We start from the raw sequence: 25,562 nt of genomic DNA, 5'->3' as shown, positions 1-25,562 counted from the left end.
ACATAAAATGGATCCCAGTGGAAATAAACCACAATGATTAGGTTTAATAGGTTATTCTGAGTTAGTAATCCTGCTGGGTTAATAGAACAGTCTTCCTCAGATAGGTATAACTTTCAGATGCCTCGCTGATATTATTTGCCGTGTTATCTGGCGCTAGGAGTATTACAAACACCCAGCCAAGTCTCGTTGTTATAGTCATGTTGATTAACGCTCATGGAAAAGAGAATAATGTTCAAATAGATGAGAAGAATGATAGACATAGTGTAGCACATAGTGATGTACTGTGCTGGTGCCTGGGGCTGGCACCATCATATTGATGGAACCTCACTCACTACCCTAACTCTTGATATATGTCTGCTTGTAAAAGCATATGCAATGCACGTCGCCCACATTATTCGAAGGCAATTATTTAAAAATGAGAAGATTTTTTTGGAGGATGTTAAACCTGGGCAATCTTGCAATATGTTTAAGTAGAAAATGAACTACAAGTTAGAATAAACAGAGTGTAAATAAAGTGTGGAGAGCCCGAACGCGGTCTGGGGTTTGATGGAATGCACAAAATTACCACCTTTGCTGAAGAATATTCCTGCGATTGATGAATTACTAATTGCTGTAGGGAAACCACACGCCACCGTCCACTTCCTGGCGACTCTGTGCGAGAAGGTAAGCCGAAGGTGGGGTAAATCAAGGTTTGTTTGAGGAAGAAATAAGCAGAGAAGGTGGAGACTGGGTATGAGAGGCTGAAGACAGCTGCCCTACCTCCCTCAGCCTCACCTCCTCCCCTCAACCCTCTCATTAGCATCTTTATTTGTCGTATATTGAGGGTGAAAATGGCTCCCTCACACTGCCCTGCAACTGCCCGAGGCACTGCCGTTACCATGCCCCCAGAAGCAGCACGTGTCAAGCCTTAGGTTGGGTTTTCTGAGGTGGAAGAGGCAGGGCAGGTGGCTCACAACAATGTGAAACAGGGCAGGTGGTTCACGACAGTAAGTGAGGAAGTACAAGCGGTTCACAGCTGAGGAAGTGCGGGTGGTTCACACAAGGAGAGGCAGGGCAGGTGATTGCCACAATACTAGGTGAGGCAGGGTAGGTCACCCACAACTCTAGATGAGGCAGGGTAGGTGGTCACCTATAACACTAGGTGAGGAAGGGCATGCAGGTTCCCACAAGTTCAAACAAGGGAAGTGGTTCAAGCTTTGAAGCAGGACAGGTGATTCCCACTACTATGTGGCAGGGCAAATGGTTCCTGCAACATTGAGGCAAGGCAGGTGGTTCAGACAACACTGTGAGGCTGGGCAGGTGGCTCCCACAATACTTGTTGAGGCAGGGCAGGTGGTCACCCCATAACATTAGGTTTCTCTTGCTGAAATAAATATGAAATCATTTTTTTTTTAAATACCATGGTAATGTGAGTATACTTTGTTAAATATCTTTTATGAATTTACAGGAAACTAGTCGTCAGAAACAAACTTAATTATGGCCTTGCGTAACCTGGTTGATGCCCAGTGTGGTGAGGGAAATGCCCTTGTTCGCCTCACTCACCATGTTACACGTGACAAATCACTGGCAGATGAGGGCCTGCGATGGCCTCAGGGTCGTCCTCCAACACAGGGTAAGTTTATTTAATACTTTTTAATAAAAATGCAAATAAATATTGGATGACTTATTGTGTTGCATAGTTATGGGTTTGTGCTGCTGCTAAACTGTAGTTTTAGGTGTTATGGGGTGTCCTCTGGACACTAGTCTCCCCCAGGATAATAATAAAAATAACCTGGACACTAGTGTAACAATGAATTAGTGAATGTAGACCATTTTCACTGCCTACATCCCCTTACTTCACTTAATATCTTCAGTGATCTCCATTTAATTTTGTGGCTCAAGATTTTTTAACAGGAATCAGCCATATAAAATTTTGGTACATATATTTAATCTGTTTTTAATGTATTACAGTGTCCTAAAAATGTGTACACAAACTTTTTTAAATATGCAGGCTTTTTTGTAAACCATTGAATTTTTTTTTTAACAAGTCAGCCGTCTCCCACCGAGGCAGGGTGACCCAAAAAGAAAGAAAATCCCCAAAAAGAAAATTGTACTATATAAATTTTTAACCTGGTTATCTTATTAGTCTGTATAACTCAAATTCATTTTTTTTTAATTATGTACATTAACAGATTGGACAGAAAGCTAAATAATTATACAATGCATGGTATGGCTTCAAGGTAATGGTATGAAGAATATAAAGGTATTTTGTGTAAATGTTCTTGAGATAGTATGTATCATTATATTCCATACACCAACATATTGGCTTAAAACCAACAACTCTCATCAGATTTAGAAAATTGGCCATATAAAAAAAAACTGGGCTCTCCTTTGCTAAAAAAAGACTTCTTGGACTTTCTCCTTGCTTTTCAGAATAAGAATAATGAACTCTTTAGTACTAAACTGACTGGAGTATTTTATTTTTGTCTTTGTAAACTGAAGGAGTATTTAAAGCACAGTATGGGCCTGCTGTGGTAGGGGACCAACTAGTTGAGGAGTTCATGAGTGAAACCCAGCAAGCAGCTACAGCAGCACCGCAGGCATTCAGAATGGACTCCCTCTTGCAGGTTATTCTTATTGTTTTGCAAATTATTCCGAGTTTCATTTTAAATGTAATTCGTATTATTATTTTAAATATGTCAGGAATTAAATAATAGGATTTTACTGTACTGTATATAAAAATATTGAATCTGTTATTATACAGTTGTCATGAATATTAGAAATGAACATTGAGATGTAAAATATAAATAGTTCACTACATAATTACACCTCAAGTTTACACTACACCAAGATACAACTTAATAAGCTCACATTAATTTGACACAGTATACAGCTGGAGGTGCCATTTTTAATTTAAGTATTTTGTCTGGCTCTAACCCTGTTATCTGTCACCAGAGCAGACACCCTAGTTACACCCCAGGTTAATCACATTGTTAGCATAATCCACAAGAAATCACTTCCCCTAATCAGCACCACTGTCCCTTGGGTATTTACTAGGGCTTTGGGGTATACATCCAAGCACCACAGGAAAATGTTACCTTACATTGGGTGACATGGAGTGCATCACGCACCCTCCAGACCAGCCTAAGTCTATCTAACTTAATCTTACTTGCTCCCCCATATATTGTTCAATCAATTAGCCTGTAGGAATGAAATGTATCTGTAAGATAGAGAGATCGTTTCATTTATATTTATAGCCTATCTCCATATAATGAACAGTAATAATATCAAATTAATAGAACCCGCGATCAGAGAGTCTCAAAACTCCAGACCGTCTCGTTAGCCACGACGGTCTGGAGTTTTGAGACTCTCTGATCGCGGGTTCTATCCTCGCCCGTGGTATGGTTTGTTTGCAATCGTGTCATTACGATTTCATGAGTCATGTTAACGGCTTTGAGGGGACTTGAGCTAGAGTTCGTCATGGCCACGTTGGAGATTCGTCTGTAAAAACTTGCATTTGTGGTCACAGTGGTGCTTATGCTAACCTTCCTGTGGTGTAGATATATACTTAATTGGACGAATCTTATTGTGGCTAGCTGGTCCAGTGGCTAACACGACGGTCTGGAGTTTTGAGACTCTCTGATCGCGGGTTCTATCCCCGCCCGTGGTATGGTTTGTTTGCAATTGTGTCATTACGATTTCGTGAGTCATCAAATTAATTACTACTGTCAACTTAATTATTACTATCAATTAATTACTATTTATAAGAAAATAAGCAATAATTATTTTTCCATTTCTGTGTTAGCAGAAAGTACTCGAAAGATTTGTAAATTTTGTTGTGCTACATCAGAATAATGTTAAGAGACTAATAAGCCCAAGTGTTTCTTCAGGAGATGCGAGAAATAGAGAGCATGCGAGCCAGGACAGGACCCATGAGAGGTCCAGGCATTGCTGACCTAGCCTCAGAGGCAAGTAACTGGGCAGAGGAATACCTTGCATCTGAGACACATGTTCAGGTAAGCTGTGGATGAAAACATTTTTCCATATGTTATACAAAATATAATTTTCCACATATAGAACATGAACAATTAGGATTTTCAACAAATGCAATACAAAATACAGTGCATTATTATTTGCTTGTTTTCTGTTCATAGTTGTACATAATGTACCATGATTTATTTTGTACAATAAGAAATGCATGGAAGGTCATGACGACTCCTAATTCTTTCCTTCCAGACTTCTTCGTTGTCATTCATTATAATCATTTATGATATATTGTCAGTTCATTCATCAGACTTGCTTTAAGCCTTAAACGGTCCAAAGAAATCGACGTTCAAATTCGTAGTGCTACAAAAGTAGATCTACTTTTTTTTACATATTTTCAAATATATAAAAAAAAATGCAGATAAAAGTTTTTTTACACGTTTTCAAATGTAAAACAAAAAAGAAGATCTACATTTTTTTACATACTTTCAGATGTTGAAAAAACATATATATACGTTTGGACCATTTAAGGGTTAAAATAAAATTTTTATAGTCAAAATATTCTCTGTAGGCACTTGGTAGTCTTGTTTTGACCTCTTGTCCCTGCTTTCTAAACTCTCACTGAATTAATCTTACCATTCTTGATACAGGAGGACCCCTCTTATATAGCAGGTTAGGTTCTGGGGTACAGCTGTAAAGTAAAAATCACTGTAAAGTGAATCATAGCCTTTTTTTTTTCACTTTCAAAAGCATATAAAAGGGTTGTTGAGGTGGTTCGGACATGTAGAGAGAATGGAGCGAAACAGAATGACTTCAAGAGTGTATCAGTCTGTAGTGGAAGGAAGGCGGGGTAGGGGTCGGCCTAGGAAGGGTTGGAGGGAGGGGGTAAAGGAGGTTTTGTGTGCGAGGGGCTTGGACTTCCAGCAGGCATGCTTGAGCGTGTTTGATAGGAGTGAATGGAGACAAATGGTTTTTAATACTTGACGTGCTGTTGGAGTGTGAGCAAAGTAACATTTATGAAGGGATTCAGGGAAACCGGCAGGCCGGACTTGAGTCCTGGAGATGGGAAGTACAGTGCCTGCACTCTGAAGGAGGGGTGTTAATGTTGCAGTTTAAAAACTGTAGTGTAAAGCACCCTTCTGGCAAGACAGTGATGGAGTGAATGATGGTGAAAGTTTTTCTTTTTCGGGCCACCCTGCCTTGGTGGGAATCGGCCGGTGTGATAATAAAAAATAAAAAATAAAAGCCTGATAACCAGCATACACTATCATATATTAAGTGAGAAATATAGCTAAGCCTAAAAAATGCATAAGCATTACACACATTGCTTACCTTAAAATATTTTCATCCTAAGCTTATAGTGAGTGGAGACTACATTTATTGTAGGAAGTCTGAATAAATGAAAAATGGGTATAATTGAAGACTGCTGCATTAGTGAAATGCTGTAAAGCAAAGTACTATAAAGTGGGGTCTGTCTGTATTGCAGTTCAAAGATTTGCATGGGAAAGGAAATTTCTCAAAAACTTACTGTGTATGTAGGTGTGCAGATATTTATTAAATTGATTTAAAATCAAATGCTATGCATGTCCAGGCAACTTTGAGGAAGGTTCTCCATTGTATAGTCCACATTCTTGCAAGCAAATTTAATCAGTACTGTTGGTTGCACTAATGTGTTATTAGCTGGGTACCTGCTGATCATCTGCTGAGGCAGGGTGGCCCCCCTCCCCTACCCCCACCCCAAAAAAATGCTTTCACAATTTTAGAATAGTGTTATATGGTAGGTTTTTTAGAGTTACTAAACATGAATCTCTCTCTACAATTAGGAGATTGGTCCAGGAGGAGACTGGACGAAGGAGTTTCTAGAACAACAACATGGCCTTACCTCTCCAGATATTATACCTGACAGTGACACACGATGGGCTCATGAGTACCTCAGTGAAACTCTCTTGTAAGTTCTGGCTTTATTACTAAAGGTTCTTTAAGTTTTAAGATAATTAAATTAATCTTATTTGTTTTCCTTTTTTGTATAACTGCTTATGTCATATGTTACTAAACCATTGTGGATAGGTGTTCCTAGCTATTTTGAAGAAATTTGGGGAAGTTTCAGGTGGTATGTTGAAAAGTATTGCAATGGCTGTCATTCATAGTTAGGTTAGGTTAATGTATATTAACCTACATTTATGTGTAATTAACCAACATTTATGATATAAAAACTGGTGGCTTATGTTTAGCAGTAAGGGAGTGTATTGTCATAATTTAGAGCAATAGCTTTCATTCAGAAGACACTAAAAAAATTAGAGGATGGGTTGGGGAACCAGTTGGCACTTAGTATTTGTTTATCAGTGTGCCTTGAGTGCTGTAGTTTCTAGAACAAAACAATCTGGTTATTGTACCTGACATCTATCAGACCAGATTCATTATGGCTTTTATTTACAGAGATGAAGCAGCCAGTGCAGAGGCCAGCAAATGGGTAGAGGAATATAACCCTCAGGAGGATTCAGAACTGGCTAGAACAGCTAATGAGCTCTTAGGAACAGTTGATGATCCCAAATTCTCCAACACAGAGGTTAGTAGAACCAACACATTAAGTAGCTCACCAACCACATCCCACTCATCTGTTCTTTTCAAAATATTATCTAAAAGAGAAAGTCTCTCTTCATTGGTGTTAGACTGTTTTCACTATCCATAAAAGATAACTGTTTTCTTCTTTTTTATTTATTAAATAGAGACTATTTTTGTTTATTTTTGTATTATGGTATGGTTTTACTCGTGTTATTACCTGGAGCAACTCTTGTATAGAAGACTTAATTATAGTACTTACTGTAATAGAAATATAATTAATTAATTTTTCATATATTTTTTCAGTTCATGTCATTTATTAAAATATTAGGAGAAGGAGCCAAAACTGATACTAATAAAGATTGGAGTGAGGAATTCCTAACATCAAATTCAAAGGAGGCAGGAAGTCTAGCCGAGTCTTGGAGTGCTGAATTTATCAAGGAACGTCGACAACCACACGAGCGCTGGGGAGAAGAATTTGCTAAGCAACTAGGTAAGGCTACACTCAGAGATTAAAACCTGGAAATGTAATTCCATCACAGGAGTTTTCTGCAGGCATTTATATAAGTTATAAGTAAATGCAAATGTAATATTAACTAAGTATTCATAATGATGAGAATTAATTATGGCTGTGGTTCCTCTTCTTTGATCACCCTGCCCCAGTTGGAGATGGCCAGTGTGCTAAAAGAAAAAGTAATATTAACTAGCAGTCCCTGTAAGAAAGTTACCAGATGTAATAATTTGAAGATGTCATTCAATTTAGAAATCTCACCTTTTGTTAATGCATTATAATTGTTGTTTATTCCCACAGTGTCTATATTTTTTTTAACACACTGGCTGTCTCCCACTGAGGCAGGGTAAACCAAAAAAAAAGAAACACTCTTCATCATTCACTCCATCGCTGTCTTGCCAGAGGCATATCGATACTGCAGTTCAAATGCCATTCCAAACTACAAATCATTTGACTTAAATAATTTAGTTTGGTTAAAAGCAAGGAAACAGTTTGACTGTGTAGCTCAGGTAGTGTTAAAGTTGCTTCTTTCTTACAGGATCACTGGACAATATGACTATTGATAGTGAAACTATGAGCACAAAAGAAAAGGAAGATTTTTGGCAAAATTTACAAGATGAGTGGGAAAAAATGGCCAGAGAGGATGAACTAACGGAGCATCCATGGCTTTCTGAATTCAACTCCACTGCTTTTGAGCCATTTAAGGTAAGATGGAAATAATTTGAGGCAGTTTGAGCATTTGGATACCGAATCATGATACTATCACTGAAGAAGGTGCATATAAATGCAACTATATAGAGAGTATTAACAAATATACACTGTGTATATATTATAAAAACTGTTTATAAGGGCAATGTGTGGTGTAAATATTATGCAGAAAATTCGGAGTGTGGAAATTAGGAGAAGGTGTGGAGTTAATAAAAGTATTAGTCAGAGGGCAGAAGAGGGGTTGTTGAGGTGGTTTGGTCATTTAGAGAGAATGGATCAAAGTAGAATGACATGGAAAGCATATAAATCTATAGGGGAAGGAAGGCGGGGTAGGGGTCGTCCTCGAAAGGGTTGGAGAGAGGGGGTAAAGGAGGTTTTGTGGGCAAGGGGCTTGGACTTCCAGCAAGCGTGCGTGAGCGTGTTAGATAGGAGTGAATGGAGACGAATGGTACTTGGGACCTGACGATCTGTTGGAGTGTGAGCAGGGTAATATTTAGTGAAGGGATTCAGGGAAACCGGTTATTTTCATATAGTCGGACTTGAGTCCTGGAAATGGGAAGTACAATGCCTGCACTTTAAAGGAGGGGTTTGGGATATTGGCAGTTTGGAGGGATATGTTGTGTATCTTTATATGTGTATGCTTCTAGACTGTTGTATTCTGAGCACCTCTGCAAAAACAGTGATAATGTGCGAGTGTGGTGAAAGTGTTGAATGATGATGAAAGTATTTTCTTTTTGGGGATTTTCTTTCTTTGTTTTGGGTCACCCTGCCTCGGTGGGAGACGGCCGACTTGTTGAAAAAAAAAAAAAAGTTTATAATATAAGATGAATCTTTCCTAACTTTATTTTGCTCTTAAAAAATCCTTAAGAAAAATATTTGTAATCACTCCCAAACAGAATTACCAGTTTGAGGAGGATAATCCATTGAAAGACCATCCTGACCCACTGAGTGAAGGCAAGCGGTGCTTAGAAGCAGGTGATCTTCCCTCAGCAGTGTTATTGTTTGAGGCAGCAGCACAGCAGAGCCCTGAGAATGCTGAAGCCTGGCTGCTGCTCGGGGTAACTCATGCAGAGAATGAACAAGATCCCTCAGCAATTTCAGCTCTCAGAAGGTTAGTTTTGTTTATTTGTTTGTTTACTCTTTCCAAATAATTCATTTTAGGTTTACATCTGACTTAAAAGTCTTTATTAAATTTGTGATCTAGGAACCAGAGTTACACAATCATGTTAAGTTCTTAATGTTATGTACACTTTCATAAACTTACAACCATATTTTTCATTTTTTTTTTTTTTTTTTTTTTTTTTTTTTTTACAAAAGGAAACCTTGCACTGCCTGCGAGTATATCGAGTTTTGAAGTGGAAATTTTACCTTCATTCATTCAACAGTTCTTTTACCACAAATAAGCAGATATCGCAAATCAAATGACCCTCTGAAATGTAAAATTCCCACCCCTCCTTCAGAGTGCAGGCACTATACTTCCCACCTCCAGGACTCAAAGATAGCTGATTGACTTCCCTGAATCTTTTCATAAATATTACAGTGCTCACATTCCAACAACATGTAACACCCCTTAACACCACTTGTCTTCAATCACCCCGATCTAGTTAGCTTGCACGTGCCTGCTGTATGTATGTGAAATGTTTGGTATGTAACTGAATATTTGGGAAGAATAAAATATAAAGAACAGGAAAGACAGTAGGGGTTCTCTAATCCATAAAGCGGTACATATTTTTACAATTGTGTTTGAGTGGGGTCACCTTGTGTTAATTGATTATCTGAAAGTGATGTTTAAAGTAAATTTGTAATTATTTGATCTAATACAGCCATACACAAATACCCAAGCTGAACTTTAGAGAGGAAACATTAGACAATCTCTAATATCCTGGACTCTTATCAAGTCGAAGCCTTGCTGAATTGATGAGATCCTAATTGTATTTGAGAAACGAGGAATTCTCTGTGTTTCAGTGAATGTTAATATTTTGACAGTTCAGGCTTTTCAGAGGATTTAGAAACATCAGGAAATACAATCAATCCCTCATCCTTGGTTCAAAGTACATGTATTATAGTGAATAGCTTTCTTGGCCCTCAATAACCAGCACCACTGCTGCTCTGACGTTTACTTCATTAGCTCAGGTAACAGTTTTCAGAATGATTTAACGACTATTTGGAGAGTTTTAATAAATCTTTGATTCAAGTGTGCAAAGATTAAAGAAAAAGAAAAATTATTTGGTGATAACACATCAGTGATCTTAACTAAATACTGTACATCCATTGCTTTTCACAGGTGAAACAATTTGAAACTTAACATTTACATATGTCATTGTATGTTTACTAGACATATAATACATATATACGAGTTTGGGGGATTACAATTGTAGGTTATATGATGTTAATGAAAATGGGACCAGTTTAGTGAGCACCCTGCTAGATAACTGAATATCAACAATTATTTTGAGAGAGCTGGCTTGTTGCTGAGAAAGGTAGATGCTACAGATGAATTCATTATTTTGTGTGTGTATGCAAGATGTTTGTGATGCAAGCATTCCCTCTACAGTGTGCACTGTAACTACAGAAGTCAATGAAAATTAAGCATTGCAAGTTAGTGGAAGATAAATATGACTAAGCATTATTTATATTTTGTATACTGATGAACACATAGCTGTATGTTGTAGACTTACTCTTATCATTCTATGTTAAAACTGTTTTTGTTTTCACTTCTACTTTAGCTATGGTACAGTATTTTGTTTTGCCAAAAATTCTTGATCAAAAATTTAAACATATGAAATTTTAAAACCCAGAGAATTAATTAAGGTCAGAAAACTACTTTATGTCAGAAATAACAACGCTAATAGCATCAGTGTTTTCACAGTGACTTGGATGTTCAAATAGTTTTCTTCTTACAGATGCGTTGAAATTGATCCCAATAACAGTGTTGCTTGGATGGCTCTTGCAACATCCTACACTAATGAATCCTACCAGACTCTTGCATGCAATTCATTAAAGGTAAGTTTGATTTAGTATACTTAAGTCTTAAATTTGTATGATAGGTGGCATGATATGGGAACATAAGTAGTAATGTCAGAGTTGGTATCATTCTTGTAAAGAGTGTAGCTATGGCCCAAACCTGTGAGGTGCCCAATTTGCTCACAGCAAAATCTGCAAAACTTCCAGGCAGGCACTGAGCAAGTATTTTTCTTGGAGAAGTTCCTCGAGAAAAGTACCCTAGGTTTATATAACTATTTATTTCCATGACGAATATCAAGGTTGAGATGGCATGTCTGTCATCCTTCAGTCTGGAGGAACAATCTTATAAACTTCTCAATTATGATTAACCAGGATAAGCTCTTTTTTCAACTGACAATGACTACTGACTAGTGCTCAAGTCCCTGCAGAAAACAGTAGAACACAGATGTTTAGGTAGAAAGTGATTGTATAAAGAGAGCCCTCTACTAATGTCATAAAAAGATAGCTCTTTCTGAACACAGAAACTGGTAATTATGTAAAGTATAAAATTTTACTTATTATGTAGACTTCGATAAATTACTCATTAATTTAAGTGTGTCTTGTTCTCTCTCTCTCTTGTCTTTTTTTTTTTTTCTTTTTAGGAATGGATCCGAGTTAATCCAGAATACAATCATTCGTTACCCATCAATGATGAAGCAATACATAGAAAACCAAGGTTGATGGCAACTACTTTAGCTCCCAGGTTGTATTATATTTATTACTAATGTATTCAAGTAATCATGTTTATGCACCACATCTGTTTTAAAACCTTGTAGTTATCTGTTGTCTCTTTTCAGCATCCAAATGTAACCTTTACATTCTCAGTAACTTTCATTCAGTAACTCTGGTATTTCTCATTTAATTTTTGTTACATTCTAAAGGTTGTGCAAGTACAGCATATCTATTTCTGATGCTTCACTTGTAACAACTTGGATTGTCACATAATTTCATTAGTTATATATTGTGCATGGCATGAAGCTTCGTTGTTTTCCAGTCTTTTTCTTTCTTGGAGTGTGAACAATGTATTGCTTATGGGGTGTGAGCAGAGAAACATTAACAAAGTGAATCAGTGAAACCAGTTAGCTGGACTTGAATTCTAGAGGTGGGAAATACAGTGGACCCCCAGTTCGCGATACTAATCCGTTCCTGAGAGCTCATCGTAAACCAAAAATATCGGAAGGCGAATAATTTTCCCCATAAGAAATAATGGAAACCAAATTAATCCGTGCAAGACACCCAAAAGTATGAAAAAAAAACTTTTACCACATGAAATATTAAGTTTAATGCAATAGAATAGTAATTACAATAACAACAATAACAATAAATAACAATAAATAACGAAAGAATAATTGACACTTACCTTTAATGAAGATCTGGTGATGATTGATGGGATGGGAGGAGGGGAGAGTGTGGATGGTGTTAGCATTTAGAAGGGGAATCCCCCTCCATTAGGACTTGAGGTAGCAAGTCCTTTTCTGGGGTTACTTTCCTTCTTCTTTTAATGCCACTAGGACCAGCTTGAGAGTCACTGGACCTCTGTCGCACAACATAACTGGCAGCCTCACCATGCCTAATCACACTGTGTATGCCACTATGATTCTTAAATCTTTCAAACCAACCTTTGCTGGCCTTAAATTCACTCACATCACCACTAGTTGCAGTCAATTTTTTTACCAAATCGTCATGCAACTGCCTAGCCTTTTCACAAATGATTGCTTGAGAGATGCTATCTCCTGCTATCTGTTTTTCATTTATCCACACCAATAGCAGTCTCTCAACATTTTCTAACACTTGCGGTCACTGTTTTGTAATCACAGTTGCACCTTTTGCAAGAACAGCTTCCTTGATTGCCGTTTTCTTGCTCACTATAGTAGAGATGGTTGACTGGGGTTTACTATACAACCTGACCAGCTCCGACACACGCACTCCACTTTCGTACTTTGCAATTATCTCTTTCTTCATTTCAACAGTCATTAGCACCCTTGGTCTCAAAGGGTTGGCACTGGGAGCTTTCTTGGGGCCCATGGTGACTTATTTTGCAAAAACAGGCACCAAAAACAGTGATAATATGGATAATATGGAATGTACCGAATGTATCCTTAGATGAGCGCACACTGGCTGACTTGTAAACACTGGCACACACGGGCAGTTCAGGCCACACATGGACACGTCTCGTACGAACCACATCGCATACCGGGTTTTGTATCGGGAAGCGAGGCAAATTTTCTGCGATATAGTGCATCGGTTACCGGATTTATCGGATACTGATAGCATCACGAACCAGGGGTCCACTGTACAGTGTTTGCATTCTCAAGGATGAGTGTGATATGTTGGAGTTCAGAGAGTCATTTGAATTGTAATGTCTGTGAACTTATTGCAAAATAACAATTATATGAGTGCTGTAAATGTGTATCCTCCTTTGGGTCACCCTGCATTGGTGGGAAGTGACAATATAGTAAAAAACAAACATTCTGGTTGTTGCTTTTAGTGCACTGGCCACCTCCCACCAAGGCAGGGTGACCCAAAGAAGAAAACATTCACCTGGTTCTCATCTTTCCAGAAGGGTGCAAGCATCACAATCAGATTAACCATCCAACTGCAACATCCTCATCTCTCCTTCAGAGTGCAGGCACTTCCCACCTCCAGGACTTAACTGACTAACCTGTTTCCCCTGCATGCTTTCATAAAAGTTCCCCTTTTCATACTCCAACAGCATATTCATTAAAAAACCACTTGTCTCTACTCAGTCCTATCTAGAAATGTGATATACAATTATTCCTACTCAAACTTAGTAGCACACCACATATTTGTTTTTTTAAAAATCTTGCATTTCACTTGTATGTTGCAGTTAATTTTATAAAACATAAAAAAAACCTGATTCAGGATTCAGGATAACTGGTTAACCAGACTAAAGTCCTGGAGGTGGTAAATACAGTGCCTGCACCCTGAAAGCAAGGTGGGGATGTTGAAGTTTGGGGGATCTTCTGAATTGTTCTGTCATCAGACTTCTGGCAGGACAGTGATTGAGTAACAGTGAAAAGTGTTTTCTTCTTTCTTGGGTCACCCTATCTCAGCGGGAGACAGCTGGAGTATTAAAAAATAAATAACAAGTAGCTGTTATATCTACATTTAATAAAGGTGCATTTCTTGCTTACAGAGAATTAATACAAGAAGTGCAGGATTTATACATTGCAGCAGCTAACCAACGGCCTGGTGAGAACATAGATGCAGATGTCCAATGTGGACTTGGGGTGCTCTTCAACCTTACAGGAGAATATGAAAAAGCCATTGATTGCTTCAATGCATCATTAAGTGTTCGTCCCAAGGTAAGACTTATCCACACTGGCCTTACCTTCCTTACTGCAGGTTATTATTTGTATACATGTGCATGCTAACCAGAATGTCTTGTTACCCCTGCAGAATGGTGTGCAGTGTCTAAAAGCAATTACACTATTGAATACACATTACACTTAGCTAGGAGCAATCATTGCTAGAAATCAGTGCTCACCTCTTTCATTGTCTTCCTGCTTCTATATGTTCATGCATCCAGACACTTACAGCAATCCCTTACTCAGTGGTGCAACTTCTTGTATCACTCACTGGTATGTTATTGTAATAAAACAGTTATATACAATATACATTTAGCCTTCTAACTAGTTGGTGAAATTTTATTTATAAATTTTTTTTTTTTTTTATTAACACACTGGCCAATTCCCACCAAGGCAGGGTGGCCCGAAAAAGAAAAACTTTCACCATCATTCACTCCATCACTGTCTTGCCAGAAGGGTGCTTTACACTACAGTTTTTAAACTGCAACATTAACACCCCTCCTTCAGAGTGCAGGCACTGTACTTCCCATCTCCAGGACTCAAGTCCGGCCTGCCGGTTTCCCTGAATCCCTTCATAAATGTTACTTTGCTCACACTCCAACAGCACATCAAGTATTAAAAACCATTTGTCTCCATTCACTCCTATCAAACACGCTCACGCATGCCTGCTGGAAGTCCAAGCCCCTCACACACAAAACCTCCTTACGCCCTCCCTCCAACCTTTCCTAGGCCGACCCCTACCCCGCCTTTCTTCAACTACAGACTGATACACTCTTGAAGTCATTCTGTTTCGCTCCATTCTCTCTACATGTCCGAACCACCTCAACAACCCTTCCTCAGCCCTGTGGACAACAGTTTTGGCAATCCCGCACCTCCTCCTAACTTCCAAACTACGAATTCTCTACATTATATTCACACCACACATTGCCCTCAGACATGACATCTCCACTGCCTCCAGCCTTCTCCTCACTGCAACATTCATCACCCATGCTTCACACCCATATAAGAGCGTTGGTAAAACTATACTCTCATACATTCCCCCCTTTGCTTCCAAGGACAAAGTTCTTTGTCTCCACAGACTCCTAAGTGCACTGCTCACCCTTTTCCCCTCATCAATTCTATGATTCACCTCATCTTTCATAGACCCATTCGCTGACACGTCCACTCCCAAAATATTTTAAACAAGCAAAATTCATCTTTGATTCTTTTTGATAGAACAAGAATATTGATTTAGATACTGGGTAACTAGGGACATTGGATAGGTATTGGTTAGGAAGATATTTATTTAAATAACCCCTAAAATTAAGGCCAGTTGCAAAATTAAGGTTATGCTCCATTTTTTTTTTTTTTTTTTTCAACAAGTCGGCCGTCTCCCACCCATTTAAATGGTTCCAAATTTGAGATATGCCTTTTACTGAAAATATTATTTATACGTACACATCACCCTGCCTTGGTAGGAGCCGGCTGTATGCTTAAAAAAATTATATTGTACCTTTTTATAAAGTAATTATTATTGTTAGAAGTGTTTGTAGTACAGTATTATTACAGTATTATCATTATATTCAATAAATTCTATTGGTCAACAGTTTTTTATGAATTAGTTTTCATCTAGCCTTTCCTTTACAGGATGCCAAGTTATGGAACAAATTGGGCGCTACACTAGCCAACAGTGAACGTTCTGAGGAAGCCATTGATGCTTATCGTAATGCTTTAGAAATTTCTCCGGGCTTTATTAGATGTCGATACAATCTTGGTATTTCTTGCATCAACCTTGGAGCCCACAGGTACAGCATTTGATTGATTGATGGTAAATGTGTGTTGACATCATATGTATGTATTGGGGTGCATCAAAGAAACTTCATTGTCCCTAAGTTTGTAATGTTCCCTCTTCTTTCACTATGAATCCTGCCAATTATTTCTGATTGCTAAATTTATATAGGGGGTTCATCTCTGGCCATAAGGGTGACAAAAATGACAAAGCCTGCACAAGCAGAAGCAAAAGGCAAAACAGTTGTAGTACTATTTGTAACTACTGTTATTTAACTTGGACTTTTTTATAACAAATTACTCTGCATAATGGTTTGCAGCAAAACATTGGCAACTTGTAAATAACTGCATTTTCATTTTCCTACTAGTAACTTATGTTTTACAGTAATCACCATGTACAGTAGTACCTTGGTACTTGAAATTAATTTGTTCCAGAAGGCTGTTCGAGTGCCGATCTGTTTGAGTACCAAACAAATTTTTCCCATAAGGAATAATGTAAATTATTCCAGCCAACCATAAGGAATAATGTAAATTATTCCTTATGGTTGGCTGTTATCACTAATCTTCATAGGCCCCATGTTGACTTATTTATACAAAGAATACAAAAAACACCAAAATGTGGGAAGAAATACTAAATAGTTTACAGCAAAGTTCTGGCAGGTGGTGTTTGTGTGATCGAGTGCTGAGCAAACGGTCAACCACCAAGCGAATTTTTTATGCAACAAAGCTTTCAAATACCAAATTGTTCGAGTTGGGAACAGTATTAACTGTGAAATTATATTGTGATTTCAGTATTTTTTGAAAAAAAAAAATTAACTACAAATTTACTTTTAATTGATTGGTTAACCAAATAGGGATAGAAGTCCCAAACCAATTTAAAAAGATGGATCATTTGATGCACCCTAGTATATATGTCATTGGTGAGTGCTGCAGTATACCTGGAGAGGTAAGTGTTCATGATATCTCCTGTGCCAGGTAAGATGAAATACAAAGAGACTGGAGTCAGTGTGTGAAAATAAGTTAATGCATTTCTTTTCGGTCACTTTACCTTTGTGGTAAATGGCCAATGTGTTTAAAAAATTACCTTCAGGGATAAAAGAATTTGTTTGCAGGGAAGCAATGGAGCACTTTTTAGAGGCACTAAACATGCAGGCGGCGGGGAGAGGACCAGGTGGGAAGGAATCTTCACGAGCTGTGTCTGATAACATCTGGACAACATTAAAAATCTGCCTTTCTTCCCTTAATGCTAGGCACCTCATGGATGCTGTCGATAAGAGGTGAGCTGTGTGATAAACACTAAATTATTGTCCTCCTAGTAATATTTTTAGATGCTCTTAAGCCCACTAAGTAAAAATAATTCCTTCACTCTTTCAAGTTCACTCATACAAGGGCATCACAGTTCTGGCCATTCTTTTTAAGGACTAATACTGCTTGTTTAATGATGTCATCTTGCATAACATGTTTATCAACCTGATTTTTAATTTGTTTAGTTTTGGTAAAATATTTGTTTTATTACCTTTCCTGTGTAATGTTTCAACAGTTCCATCTCATTCCAGCCTGAGGCCGGAATATGGTACAGTATATGAATTATATATGTTTTTCTTTTTTTTTTTTCAGAGATTTAAAAAGATTAAATGCAGAGTATGAAGTAACCAGCTCTAGTTGACTGTGTGGAAAGCCTTTGTCACATTGGACTCCAAGTTCTTCCCACCGCCATCTGCTGCTGTGTACTCGGCATCACCAAGAGCTGATGTTATCACACTTAGTAAATAGATGCCATTGTGATGGTATTCAATGTGAGTGTTCATTGTACATTATAGACTGAAAAACTACTGCCATGAAACTTGCTAGACTACAAATGATTATGTATGATTTTTCACAACATCTTAACAAGATGCTCATTAATGAGTGAATGAATGTTATAATTGTGCTTTTCATTTAAATGGTGGACAAAGATAATATAGCTTAAAACCTCTTATCATTGTTACAATGTTTTGCCTACAAGAGGCTTTATCAAGTGCAGGAAATATGCAACTTTTGTTGCTAAATTTGGTTGTGAATGCAAGTTATTATGTAGAAATTAACTGTGTGATATTGGCCTGATCATAGTCTTATTGTGATTTTTGAAGTCTCATATAATTATTGTATTATATTCTAAGGGATGAGAACATTGTGTTTGATATTAGAAGCTGATATTTATTTTCAGCTTGTTAGTGAAGGTTGATTTACAATGAAACTTTATTTACAAAATAATTGCCAAGTCAGTAATACCAATATGCCAGTTATTTTGATGCTGTGTTTTAATTTTAAGTCTTGTGGTTGATGTCGTGATTGATTTACTGATAAATATTTTGGTTGGAGAACAGGTATGGCGCAGTCGAAAGAATGTGAATAAGGATACTTATGCACAGTTTAAAACATTTAGTGAGGAAACATTTTGCAATAAGTGGCTTCTTCAGTATTAATACAGAGACTGCTAAAATAAGCAGTATATAGTACCTGTAGTCAGGTGAAAAGGATCACAAATAAGTAAAAAGTGGAGACGCGTTGTGGTTAAGATCCACCTGTAGTGCAAATATGAGGGATGCATTGCCTCAGAGGAGTAATTAACCCCTTAACTATGGCATAGCTGGAAAAAATTCATGTGTATTACAGAATTTAAAACAAAAATCTGCTGTCTTATAAAATGAAAGTGCATTTTTTTTTATCTGAATAACACAAAAATGAGTGGATTCTGATGAAAACTTATGAGTTTTATAGTGTGTTAAAGTTAGGAAAACAATGATCACTCATTGGCACCAGCATTATAAATGCTCCAGTGATATTTACGTTTTACAATTTGACATCAAATTGTGATTTTTTTTTTTAATTGATTTTAATCTTTAACACTATGTACACTTTATTGGGTTATCCTGAGTTAAATCTACCTAGTGTGCTGTTTGGCTGAATTCCATAGTCAGTATCTTGAAATTGTAACAAATTTGGAATGAATAAGTCATCTTCATGCCACTTCCATGCACTGTTTGCTGGTAGAGAAGCTAGTGGTGGAACAACAGGTCCTGATTTCATTATTTACTTATACTAGTTAGATGTACAAGTACGCCAGACACACGGTCATCACCTGTGTAGTTAATGATGATACACTTGGTGGACCCTTCCTGGCTTTAGATTTTTTCAAAATTATGAAGAGATTGTAGAAGACCCAAAGAGTTGTGCTGAGGTCCAAAATATTGGCAGTTTGCAGATTTGGAGGTAAGAAAAATTTTCATGCTTTTACATTGGATACATAAATATCACCTGTGTGGTAGTATGTTGAACACTGTTAAAAGGTTAAAAAGGCTTCAAGGAAAAATATTGAAATTTCCCCTTGAAGCTGTTTGTTCTTTTACTACCCTATCATTTATATATACTTGATAACACAATCAGGTACCTAGGGTTTAAAAATTACTTTGTTGCCTTTTGTGCCATAGTTCACAGAACAGCCTGATTCATCAAGAGACTGTGTTGCTGTTAGCAGAGGATTTAGCTTCCACAACTCTTTGCCATAAGTTACCCACAGTACCATACCATTGTATACCTCAAACAGGTAAGCTTGTATGAGCTGGAGAGTCTACTGTTCTAGTGGGATTGATAGGTAAAAATTGGTTCCTCAGATCCACCTTTTATATGACTTCACTTACCATCCTGGAGCTTGGTTACATAATAGTGTCCTCTACATTCCTGTTCATGTGTACTTCAATGATGATTTCTTGCAGTAATTTTCTAGCCTTCAGGTTTACTAGATGCAGAGATTTTGTAGATTGATTATGATTGATATCAACCATATTGGAAAATTCAGGGACCTCAACCTGGAGAACTGACGTCAGGTACTAAAGATTGAAATAAAAATCTTTTTAGTACAGTAGAATAAAACTGGTGTATCCAGCTTACTGTTAAGAATTGGAAATATTTTCTTCAGAAGATATTTTTTAGTGTGTGAGACAAATTGAGATGTCTTCATGTTAAACAATAATCAAAATAGATTGTAGTTACAATATTTTAATAAAGCTTTCATTATTTTCCTTTCCTGCTATTTGAAACACTTTTGTAATGTACTTATAGACGATAATTATTGAGTACGTATTTAGGTTTAAAAAATTCATGGCAATGAGAGATTATTATCTTAGTACAGGATACCTGCCAATGGAACACATTGTCACTATTTTATACAGGATATTATTAAGCAGCATGCAGTGCTTATTTTACATTCTTGAGTACAGTATTTTGTTATATGCTAAATAGTTTTTTTTTTTTTATACATAGACTTATATGTTCTGAAGATCTTTTATTGTTTGTTTGTTATTTATGCTAAATTATCATAAAATATGTGAATGTTTAGGGTGTAATTAGACTGTGATTGGATTGAAGGTGTGACTGGTTATATAATGCAGCAGGTAGTCTTGAAGTTTACAAGTGTGTGTATTTACATACCACCTTAGAATGGCACTGAAGGAGAGTGAGTAATCCCACCAATCTTATTTTGCCACTACATATTACAACACTGCACTATCCTTTAGTCTCATTCACAGGACCTTTTTTTTTCACACTTCAGGATTATTGTACAATGTATTCTGAAGAATTATTAGGCCTTCAGTTGATTTAAGTAATACTGAAGTCATTGTCACGTTTAATCATCCATCCTTATTTTCATTGTAGTCACACTTTATTAATTTCTATAATTTGTTTATATTCTTTTATATATAATGTTATTGCAATTATGATGTTTTTAAATTGACTTAATTTTTGTTAAATTTTATACCTTTACATAATGCTGGTGCAATATTTTGGTTGTGGCATTTTCCACTGGTTATTTTAGATAAGAAAAGTGACTTTTTTTTCTCTGTTTAATACACTCATTCCTCATCAGCTTAGAGATCTTTCCTTGAAATTACAGTAGGACCCCTGTATCTGCAGGGCTTCATTCCAAGACCTACCACAGATACCCAAAACCATGGATAGTAGCGAACCCTATATAAGTCGCTTTTCATTTACATACACACCTACGATAAAATTTAATTGATAAATAACACACAATAAGTGGAGAATTAGCAGTTTTTCACTGATGGTAAGTACTTCATGGCTCTCTTAGACTTTGAAGAACTGCCACCATCACTACTTTTGTGCTTTGTGGCCATTATTAGGCAAAATTAAGGGTTATTTTCAGGTTTCAGTAAACTGTGGATAACTGCAACCGTGGATACCGGACCCGCTGATACAGGGGTCCTACTGTATTGTCCACTATGGCTTAATGATTTTCTTTTGGTTTACAGATTATGTATTAATCACTAACTTGCATTTCAGTAATTATTCACAAATATGCTTACTGGATTTAGGACCCCTTATGCTTTTCTTTAGTTCTCCTCTGTTATAAATTTTATTATTAATTCTATTAAAGCTATGCTTCACTTACCATCTCCTGAAAGCCTCTTGATTCAAGGATTGGCGCTAACGTTCGTTTCCTCAGATCAAACTTAATTGCCTCCCATTTCTCAGGTGCTGTATGACCTCTATGAGTTTAGCCCTTTTCTGTGAAAATGATGATAATAATACTGTAATAGTAATTTTTTTAACATACCTGCTGTCTCCCACTGAGGCAAGGTGTCCCAAAAAAGAAGAAATGCTTTCATAAAGTTTTTCTTCTTTTTACAGTTAGTCATTTATACAGGAGAAAGGGTTACTAGCCCTTGCTCTCGGCATTTTAGTCTCCTTTTACAACATGCATGGCTTAAGGAGGAAGGATTCTTCTTCACCTCCCCATGGAGAGTAATAATAATATATTCAGTTTTTAATTTGAGTATGACTTAATCAGTTTCAGTATTAATGCTATTAGAGCAAAGTAAAGGCAGACTTAACCCTTTGAGGGTCGACAGGCCCTCTCCGAAACTCGTTCTCAGGGTCGGCCAAATTTAAAAAAAAAAAAAATTATTTTCTCTTATGAAAAGATAGAGAATCTTTTCCCGATCATAACGACACCAAAAGTTTGAAATTTGATAGAAAACTTACGGAATTATGCTCTCGCAAAGTTAGCGGTCTCGGCGATGTTTACGGATCGGCGATTTTGCCCACTTTGAGCCCCATTTTCGGCCAATTTCACTGTACTAGTCGACAAAAAACATGAATATTTCGCTAGAACTCCATTTTTTCTATCGAATGGGTGCTAGAAACCACCCATTTATAAATTCAACTATCCAGTACAGTGGTCAGAATTTAGCAATTTTGCCAATTTCACACAAATTTCAAAAGATGCCAATTTCGGAATAGGGTCCAGAATAAACAAGAAAGACATTCCTGGCACTAAAATGACATTTCCTCTAGTCATTAGTCACGTCTCAAGGCCCCTCTTATATTCTTTTGTTTTCCACTTTGAATTTTTATTCTCACAAAAAATATAAGATTTACTGTTATGCAGACTACTGCATTAGTGTAAAAAATGGTATAAATATTATTGGTGCACTTGTGAAAGAATATTAGACTCGCCAGTTGACGTGTATTGCACGCTTGGCACGATTTGTTTACTTTTGAAGTTTGGTAAAAATCGAACATTTCTGCTATTTGAGCTCAATTTCAAGGCACCTTTCATTGTAAAACCAGTCAAAATCATCTCAATTTCAGTAATATGTCTTCCATTCTATAAAATGAGACCAAGAAAACTAGAATACAACAATAAATACTATACGAAAATACACTGCAAAGTCGCTGATTTATTAAAAAAAAATGGAAAAAAATTTTTTTTTCTCATTATGCACCGTGTGCTGCAGGATTTTTTTTAGACTGTGCACACTGACCACATAGACCCATTCTTTCATATGAAGGCCTACCAGCTTTCTCCCACTACATTTGAGGTCCCTAGAATTTATGAGTACTAGTACGTCAAAAACCCCTACGCGTAAGACGTACTAGTACGACGAAAACCCTCAAAGGGTTAAGGCAATGCAGCCACATTTACGTTCACGGTACTTCACCTCAGGGAACTAATCCTCGTACACTATGAACAATTGACTTTACGTGTTGTGGATTCATGTTACACTTTTTCTTAGAATCCATTTCCTGCAATATTTTATATTATATAGTGTATGAAGCACTAAACTTGTGTGGGTCATTTAACACATGGAGTAGTGGAGGCTTAACCATCCGTCCCCTGGGCATGAGATGAACATATGTACAGTACTCTTCTCTCAGTCCAGTCCATTCATGGTTTATGAGGGCTGAGTGTAGTATATATCATGTCAGATATAAAACATGCATCCATAACTATCTTTCCAGCAACATTTTTTATTTAATGCTTTATATGTAAAGCTGCACATCTGCTTTCTAATTTTGTATCTTAAAAATTAACACACATTTACATCAGGTGATGTCTAATGTATTGAAAACACTAATCTAAAATACTTATATATTACCTACTGCTGAGTAGTAGTGTTGAAAAAAATATTGTAATTTATTCATAAAAAGCTGTGTCTAGAACTACAATGTGGATGGAATTGTCTCAATCCATTGGAAACAGATCCATGAAGGGTTATATTTTGTTCTTGCATTGTAAATCATTAGCTTTAATATAGAGCTGTTATTTTTTTGAGTAATTTTTATTATTGGCTTCCTTTTTCCAAGTAAAAAGCTTTGAATATTTTACTCATTAGTTATATAGTGATAAATGATTTATCATCCTTGGCTTGTGCAATTTTTTTTATTTTATCTTGTAGTCAGTTTTTTGTTATATAAAGTATATGAGCATTAATCAAATTAAAATAGGTTGTACATCTAGAATATATACATCCTAGAAATTTCCAAACAACTACTCTGCAACATAACAAAGTCACATCACATGCTATTTTGAAAAAAAAAAATTGTTTTTGTGTTTGCAACACCACAGTTAATTCTAAGTACAGTACAGTATTGCATTAATTAGTCTATGCTGTTTTCATTTTATAATTGCTAAAGTTTCTATACTATCATATCAGTATTTTAAATAATATCTAACAAACTGTTGAAGAAACATATGGAGTGCTTCAGTTGAATATGGTGTACCTGCTACATGAAAGATAAACAGCAAGCTTACACAGTAAATCAGAGACATGGACACAGATAAAGACTATTAAAAATGTTTCACTCAGTGAGTTTTATCAGGCATTCACTGAGCTAAATATTGCTCTTTATAAAGGCTTACTTTGTCTACATGTCTGACTGTATCTGCTACTGTTGTAAGCAGCAGCTTTTAATGTTATACCTTTGTAAGTGAATTATAATGTATTGTGACTTGTAAAGTTGAGTTTTTTTTGTATTTTAATGCCATTATGTGAGAGTCAGATAGCCAAACTTTCTTAATTGCTGTGATTTTTTAGTGCCAATTTTGATGGGTGTGAGGAAAGAAATGGTTTTACCATTTTCTGTATCTCCATCTGGTGATATGTATCACTACAAACATGAGTCATTTGCTGTATCCGACTTTTTTTTTTTTTTTGCTTCCCACAAGTATATTATGTTTAATATCTGGTGATGTATTGAACGTGTTTATAATGTTACAAGTCATCATACATGTAGTTTGAGAGAGGCGTTGTAACACAAGTTAAGGTTATGTTGTGATATATGGACAAGTAATAGTCCATTCTGTGATATTGACATTGGAGAAGTAGCTTTTGTAATGTTTTATTTTTCTTTTGAATGTGTCATTCTGTATGGTAATTTATGTTGCTGGTTCTTCTTAATTTACAAAGTAATCTTTAATAAAAATCCCAGACCTACTTACTGTGCATCTTCAGCATGCAGGTTATGATACATTTGCTGAAAATTTTTCATAAATGTAAATTTAAATGAAGTGAGGGAATTTGTAGAAAGCAGGATTGAAAGTGAGGACAACCTGGTCATATGTTCAAATACCAGCATTTCATTTGCTTTTGTGGGATATTTTTAAACTATAATTAAGTAGCTCCTGGGTAATTAAGGTTTTTGGTGTAATTATACCTTGCAGTTTACAAATATTGCATAAAATTATGCCAAAAATTGTAGCATAAATTACATTGTAAAAATGTATTTATACATGTATTTGATATACTGTATTTTATTAATTAATACTTAACTATGGTTTTAGTGATCTTCAGGGTACATCTGTGGTATCTGCAGATGTGCACTAAGTTCTAATATTTCAAGGGAAATATTTGTCTTCCATAGTGTGAGTGAATATTTCAACTAAGTAACAAGATGACAAAGTTTAAATTAAGTCTGGTGGTTTTGGTCTGTACCATTAAATAGTTTCCAAGCACTGTTTTTTGTTGTTTTTTTCTATCCTTTATGCTTATAAATGTTGAAACCTTATCAAAAAAATGCAGTAATAAATTAACAATATGCCATCACTACATAGATGATGAAAAATTTTGAATTTAACTTGGCTGCAGTTCTCAACAAACCAAATGGCAGGTATAACTGACCGGAGGAAATGTTTGATCACCAAACCCCTGAGGGCAGACTTCTTAGTGTGGTTGGGGATTGTGGCCCATCAATGCCTTGGGACACCTCGCCAGGGGGCCACCACCATGTGCTCTGGGCTTTTCAAGAGAGGCTGATTTGATGCAATGATGGCTATCGATTCAAATACTAGTTGAAGAGAAATTTCCTAACATTTATGTGATTCGTCTGTATAACTATAGCACTGTATGACCCCGGAATAACCTCCAGGTAGTGGGTTTAGC

At 36.5% G+C, this 25,562-nt stretch overlaps 1 protein-coding gene across 3 annotated transcripts; it reads left to right on the top strand.

The window, feature by feature from the left end:
* Pex5 (peroxin 5) lies at positions 1-25,140 on the top strand. Of its 3 annotated transcripts, none has more exons than XM_053786721.2 (15): positions 1-663; positions 1,448-1,612; positions 2,482-2,606; positions 3,870-3,995; positions 5,787-5,911; positions 6,400-6,529; positions 6,829-7,015; positions 7,572-7,738; positions 8,638-8,852; positions 10,645-10,744; positions 11,347-11,447; positions 13,902-14,070; positions 15,700-15,857; positions 16,953-17,117; positions 17,458-25,140. In XM_053786721.2, exons 2-15 carry the CDS (start codon positions 1,477-1,479, stop codon positions 17,504-17,506), a joined length of 1,953 nt encoding a protein of 650 aa, XP_053642696.1. In that variant the 5' UTR covers positions 1-663; positions 1,448-1,476; the 3' UTR covers positions 17,507-25,140. The 3 variants fall into 3 exon arrangements, with proteins under 3 accessions (XP_053642696.1, XP_053642698.1, XP_053642697.1); XM_053786723.2 differs by lacking the exon at positions 1-663 and adding an exon at positions 771-986; XM_053786722.2 differs by lacking the exon at positions 1-663 and adding an exon at positions 771-1,076.
* The last annotated feature ends 422 nt before the right edge of the window (positions 25,141-25,562 follow it).

The sequence above is a fragment of the Cherax quadricarinatus genome, chromosome 41, assembly GCF_038502225.1.
Source record: "Cherax quadricarinatus isolate ZL_2023a chromosome 41, ASM3850222v1, whole genome shotgun sequence".
In the NCBI taxonomy this organism is placed as follows: domain Eukaryota; kingdom Metazoa; phylum Arthropoda; class Malacostraca; order Decapoda; family Parastacidae; genus Cherax; species Cherax quadricarinatus.
This window is presented reverse-complemented; position numbering and strand designations above follow the sequence as displayed.

Coding starts and splice junctions, on each gene's coding strand:
- Pex5 (XM_053786721.2), top strand. CDS start 1,477: ATGGCCTTGCGTAACCTGGTTGATGCCCAGTGTGGTGAGGGAAATGCC. Junction 8,853..10,644: donor GCAATTTCAGCTCTCAGAAG/GTTAGTTTTGTT, acceptor TTCTTCTTACAG/ATGCGTTGAAATTGATCCCA. Junction 10,745..11,346: donor TTGCATGCAATTCATTAAAG/GTAAGTTTGATT, acceptor TTTTCTTTTTAG/GAATGGATCCGAGTTAATCC.